Source organism: Vicia villosa, linkage group LG1 (genome assembly GCF_029867415.1).
Source record: "Vicia villosa cultivar HV-30 ecotype Madison, WI linkage group LG1, Vvil1.0, whole genome shotgun sequence".
NCBI classification, from domain to species: domain Eukaryota; kingdom Viridiplantae; phylum Streptophyta; class Magnoliopsida; order Fabales; family Fabaceae; genus Vicia; species Vicia villosa.
In genome coordinates this window covers 144,069,995-144,076,418 of record NC_081180.1, presented here as the reverse complement: position 1 = coordinate 144,076,418, position 6,424 = coordinate 144,069,995, and the positions used below count along the sequence as shown (strand labels likewise).

At 33.9% G+C, this 6,424-nt stretch overlaps 1 protein-coding gene across 1 annotated transcript; it reads right to left on the bottom strand.

Annotated features, from left to right (window-relative positions):
* Positions 1-4,383: 4,383 nt before the first annotated feature.
* On the bottom strand, positions 4,384-6,006 carry LOC131656277 (uncharacterized). Its single transcript, XM_058926025.1, has 3 exons — positions 5,600-6,006; positions 5,124-5,205; positions 4,384-4,947 (listed from the first exon to the last, which is right to left on the bottom strand). Exons 1-3 carry the CDS (start codon positions 6,004-6,006, stop codon positions 4,384-4,386), a joined length of 1,053 nt encoding a protein of 350 aa, XP_058782008.1.
* Positions 6,007-6,424: the final 418 nt, after the last annotated feature.

The following is a 6,424-nucleotide window of genomic DNA, read 5'->3' as shown; positions in this document are numbered from 1 at the left end:
TAGAAATAAAATTTCTAGTCATTCTTTCCAATAGTTAAATCTCTCTCCATCAAATATAGGAGGTTTATCATTGTAACTATCTCTTTCATGAGTGTTAGCAGCAGCATCCATAGAAGTTTTTCTCACATTGGACCTCTATACATGGTTAAGTGTTTGACTAGAAAATCAACAATAGATTAGGAGCTCTGATGCCAATTGAAGGTTGAGAAAAACACAAGAAAGAAGGGTTTGAATTAGGTTTTCAAAAAAAAATTCTTGAGAGAAACTATTCACCAAATCAAATGAGATAGACACAATGAGAAAGAGAATGAACACGTTTGGTTTATACAAGTTCACCTTAGAAAAGGCTAATCTTGTCCACCCGCCAAGGTCGCCTTAGAAAATGACTTAACCCACTAATCTTGAAAGATTACAAACAACCTTTAAGAGTCTAGAAAGACACCTTATCCCTCTGAAGTATACAGACCAACAACCTAATTACTTGAGGAAAACAAATCTCAACAGATTACAATGAAAAGTGTTTACAATGAATGCTTCTAAATAAGTAGAATGAAACAAACTTTTAAGAACAAAGATAACACAAATAATAAGCAGCGGCTCTTGTGTTCTAGAGATTCTCCTAGAAATTAATTTCTCACAATGGAGGGTTTAGAACAAAGTAATCTCTTTGATTTCTTTCTCTTGCTTTCATGTAGTTTGAATAATGTATGAGCAACAACTCTTGTTCTTCACAAAGTTTTAGTAACTTGAGCACTTGAGTTTTTGCAAGAAATTCGTTCGTCAATTTCTTCAATGGTGAGTGCTTCTATATAGTCCCAAAAAGTAGACCGTTGAGAAGGACATGACGTTGCTTTCCTTGTCAATTGACATAACAGCTCAAATATGATCGTGGGAGACAAAGAGCACACCAAAATCGGGGTCGTACATACACCCTTGCAGTTGTGGAGAAGATAATGTACTATTGTACCTTTTAGCTTCTAGCGCAAGTTTTTGATCTCTCCTTCTTGAGATATACTTATTATTCTGAAGTAATGAGAGCATGTAAGAGATCAAGTAACGTGAACATTTAAAGAGAAATTCAGTCTTCAGAGTCAGAATATGGTCTTCAGAGTTGGACGCAACAACTTATCTGAATGACACAACTTGGTTTCTGATCTTTCCTTCTGGAGATATACTTCTTATTTTGAAGTAATGACAACATGGAAGAGATCAAGTAACGTGAACGTTCCAAAAGAAATTCAGTCTTCAGAGTCAGAATATGGTCTTCAGAGTTGGAAGCAACAACTTATCTGAATGACACAACTTGATTTCTGAGCTGGAAGCAAAAGCTTATCTGAACTTGAAATTTTGACTTCTCATTCTAGAATGGTAGCTTATCTTAGAAACACTTAATGATCCTTTTCTAACGAACATTCAAGATTCTTCAGAACTGCTGATGTTACTTCCGAAATGAATAATAGTTCTTCTGAGGTGTTGTCAGCACTGATTCTGATGATCTTTTAGACAACAATCCATAATCAACCAAAATACTTTATCTGCACATTCAAGAAACTATTAAAGTACAAAATTGTTTCATATAAAATATATGTATTGTTATCATCAAAACTAAAGATTGAATGCAGAACCAAATCTTGTTCTAACATGATCATCCTCATGATCTTCATGATCCTTTTGTTTATTATTATCCTTATTCACCTTGTTCTCTTTTTTACACTAAAAACAATACTCCTATATATGTCGTGACTTGTGACAATAATGAAACTCCAAATTCTTGTATCTCAACTTGGACTTACTTATACTATTCTCTTCATCATCCATGCACTTATTTTTCTAGACATTTTCCTCTACTTTTAATAAAAAGTACCTCAAATTAGATGAAGAACCTTGTGTTTTTATTCTAATATCTCCTTTAAGAACACCACCCTTAGTTGTTTCCAAACAGACAACACCTTTTATGACCAAACTCATGATAGAAATCTAGAATGTCTACCAAAACTCTATTAAAGAATATAATTGAAATAGTCCTAAAAACTCCTCATCAAACTTGATACCCATTCCTACCATTTGATCAAGGATCCCATAAAAATAACTCAAGTGATTTGAAGTAAAATTTCTCTCCTTATATTTAAAACTTATGAAGCTATTCAACAAGAACAATATATTATTCTTTATTGTATGTTACTTGTGTAGAAATATTTTAATAAATTCATTATAATCTATCATATAACAAGAGTGAAGGAGTTCTACAAATTATCCTCTAGTATATAATAGATGAATATGAAAGATATCATCTTAACAAGTGATTATTAAACATTTTGCTACTGTACTTGTTAAAGCATCTTTTGGGTATGCTTTATGGCGACTTGCTCTGGTACATGCTGGTACACATTGCCAACACTATCATTTTGTCATGATACTCAAAATATCATCAATTTCTCTAGATCAACTACAAGTTTAAAGTCAACGGTTTGATACTCTAATAGAAGGTCAAGTTGTTATCCCCTATTAGTTTGTTCATCTAGCAACCATCACTAAGACTTGTTATTGAGAATAATAACTTAGATGATTTCCCTATTAACATTCAAATTTTAGATGATTAAACAATAATACACAAGGTATAAAGATATAAGTTTTACGTGACAAAAGGTATGATGTCGTGTTCGACAAGACCCACTTTGAGCGTAAAGGACGTGAGATAGCCTGCTGTGAGAGTATAAAAATATGGCAACGACTCCTTTATCAAAAGATCAAGATCATCCAATAGTCATCTAAAATAAAGTTATACAAAGTTTCAACTTTTTACTATTTTATTCATCGCGAGGAATTACACTAAACAATAGTGAAACATCTGTGTGAATAAACTTTCAAAAATAAACTTGAAAAAAAGAAAAGACCTTTAAAATAAAGAACATTAAAAGAAAAAAACTATACTACAATATAAGAATGAAGCAAGTCATTTCATTTATATATTTTTTATCGAAATTTTTAAACGCTTAAACTCATTTATTCGATTGTATATCATAAAGATCTAAATGTTACCCAAATTCTTTAAGATGCCAAAAGATCTATTTGAGATCAGTTATTTTTATTTGAAATTTGAATATAAATAAGTTGGACCATAAAATATTTTAGTGGTATTGTAATATGTTTGATTAAAGGGAAAATTTCTCTATATAAGAAATGTGAATGTAGCTTTAAGTTTGGGAATGATATAAGATAAATTATGTGTATTTTACCTTTTCTTTTTCTTTTCATCTTCTTATCAATCAATTTGTGATTGATTTGAGTCTCATGTATTAGGATCCTTCTTTTAATTGTTTCCTTTCATCTATCTCCTTGTATTTGGATTGAAATACTCCATACTATTCTTCAAAAACAGTGTCAACCTTAAAATTATTAGTGTCCCACAAGCCATGTCCAAATATTGGATTCCATCGTCTTGTATAATCACTCTATCAATGTCAACCTTAAAATTGGACACACTATTGCTACTTATTGGACAAAACACATGGATTTAATATAACATTGTTTATGTTAATTGAACTGCACAATGAAAGTGAAATTAGAATTAATTCATTGCTAAGAGAATAAAACAGGTTGTATGCAGTGAACAATGACCTTTTATAATTAGTTGGATCAATTAGAACAAGATTCCATTATATTATATTACACTACATTGATATTATATTACGAATCTTAATTAATATTTTATTCACTATAACCTTCGTTCTCGTGCACCAAATTAAAGAACACAGTCAGTGTCAATCTTAAAAAGTGTTACACAGTACTTTTCCTTACAGTTGTTCATCAGAACAAATGCACTTCACTTAGGTCATGATTCTACTTCACATCATCGTTTCGTTTCTATGCAATTATATATTTTATACGGAATAATATCACATGTTAACAAATCAATTAATCAAATGATATCGACATAATTGTCTAGTGATGCACAGATAATAATATTGACTTTTTTTCTTATATTAAAAAGTAATATTGATATTCCTTGCTGACTCAATTGTTTTACTACAACTTACCTTGCATATTTTTTTAAGCAATTTCATTAAAGGGAACAAAAGTTCACCCATTAAGATTACAAAAGGTGAGGCGAAAAAACTTCGAGAAAATTATCCTTCAATTGAGACCTAACTTAAGTATAACAAATGGTTTTTGTCAAACTCATAAAAGTTACAATTGGTATGGGTAATATTCCCTATAAAAGTCCACCGCCATAAGACCGCTTTACAATTCCACACCACATCACGGGTGTTCCAAACCGTGTTTCTAAAAATAATATCATTTCTAACTAACCACAAGCTCCAAATGATGGCCAACCAAACACACCCCACTTTACTTTTTCTCACTTTATTTAGATTACAAAAATTACTCCATCTCCAAAAACTCTTTAAAATTCACTTCTTTATAGTTAGACAAACCGATCCAACACGCCATTTCCTTCCAAACCTCACCCGCCTTACGAAAATACAAGAAAAGATGGAGAGGAGACTCAACGGAATCATCACAAAAAACACATCCAAGATTAGAAGTAGGAGAGATAATACCTCGATGAAGAAGCAAATCCTTCATCGGAATCCTATACTTAAAGCATCTCCCCCCGAAGGCTTTGATTTTAAGCGGAACTTCAACCTTCCAAATGAGAGGATAAACGAAATCAAAACGGTTTGGAGGACCATGCTTCAAAGAGTAGATACCAATGGCCGAATAGCAAGAAGAGACTGAGAACGAATCGTGACCTTGTCGAAGCCAAACGACCCGATCAAGAAGGTCGTTGCTGGCCGTATTAGCAGCTGTGGGGCAGCGGTGCTGCAATAGTACCCGTAAAGCCTCCTCTTGCGTCTTCAAGTCCGCCGGCACATGAGAAATACCGAGATCATTCCACTTCCAATCTCCCTCAATCCAAGCTGCCATACAAGCTACAGAAACATTCTGTAAATAAGAAATGGCGAATAAAGCGGAAATAAAAACTTGATAACACCTTCCTTCATCCATAAAGAATGCCAAAAAGAAGTCGAAAAACCATCTCCTAAATCAAAAGAGCAATTATTCGCAAGGAAAACCTCGGGAACTCTCTTCTCTTAAGACAAAATATTCGTCCACCAAACGAATTTCGAACTATAATTGTCGTGCCTTCCTCCTTCAACCACCATCCGAAGCTTAATGTCGTCGTAGCGAGCCTTGAGCATTCTATACCACATAGAATTAGAATCCTCCAAAATTCTCCATTTCCACTTATGAAGAAGGGCCAAAGTAAAAACCTATAAATTCTTCAAGCCCAAACCGCCTTCATCCACCAAAAGACACACATCCTCCCATCTCACCCAATGAATACTTCTTTTCTCCTCCATTCCGGACCATAGAAAATTACTTTGAATTTTATTAATTTCCCTAATCACTTTTTTAGGAGCCAAGTAAAAAGAAAAAGTGAAAATGGGTAGACTTCCTAAAACCGATTTCAAAAGAACAAGCCTACCCCCAAAACTAAGCCATCTTCCTTTTCAATTGCTCAATCTCTTCCTAATTTTTTCCACCAAAGGGTTCCAAAAATTAATTCTTTTTGGATTAGAGCCAATGCGAATACCGAGAAAAATAAAGTCCTTCTCCTTCCCTTTTACAAGCAAGGAAAGATGTGGCCACTTCCATGAAACGAGAATTTATGTTAATCCCAATGAGCTTACTCTTGTTGAAATTTATACCAAGGTCCGACACCATATCAAAACCTCTGAACACCACTTTAATCGCCCACAAGTGTTTCCAACTACCATCGCCAACCAATAAAGTGCCGTCCGCGAATTGGAGAACATCGATAAAACATTTATTGTTCACAAAACAACCTACAAAGTCCCCATTAACCACCGCCTTGTTCACCATTATTTTAAGCTCTTCCGCAACAATAACGAAAAGGAAAGGAGATAAAGGATCACCTTGGCGAAGCCCCCTCTCAACCACAAACTCTTTAGTTGGACTTCCGTTAACTAAAACCGACATTTTACTAGAAAAATCAAGGCTTCCATCCATTTCATCCAAATCTCCCCGAAACTCATCTTCTTCATCATAAATTTAAGAAAGTTCCAACTCACCTTGTCATAAGCCTTTTCAAAGTCCACTTTAAAAAGGAGACAATCTATTCCCTCCTTAGAAGAATAATCCACCAATTCGTTGGCAACAAGGACCCCATCAAGCATTTGACGACCCGGGATGAATGTACTTTGACTAGAAGAGATGATGGAGCGCAAAACTCTCTTGAGCCTACCGGACAATAACTTAGCAATTACTTTATAAATGCAACCCATCAAACAAATAGGTCTATAGTCATCCAACCCTAGAGGATTTGATGACTTGAGAATTAAGGAAATAAAGGAAGAAGTAATGGACTTAGAGATAATACCTCCTGAATGAATATCAT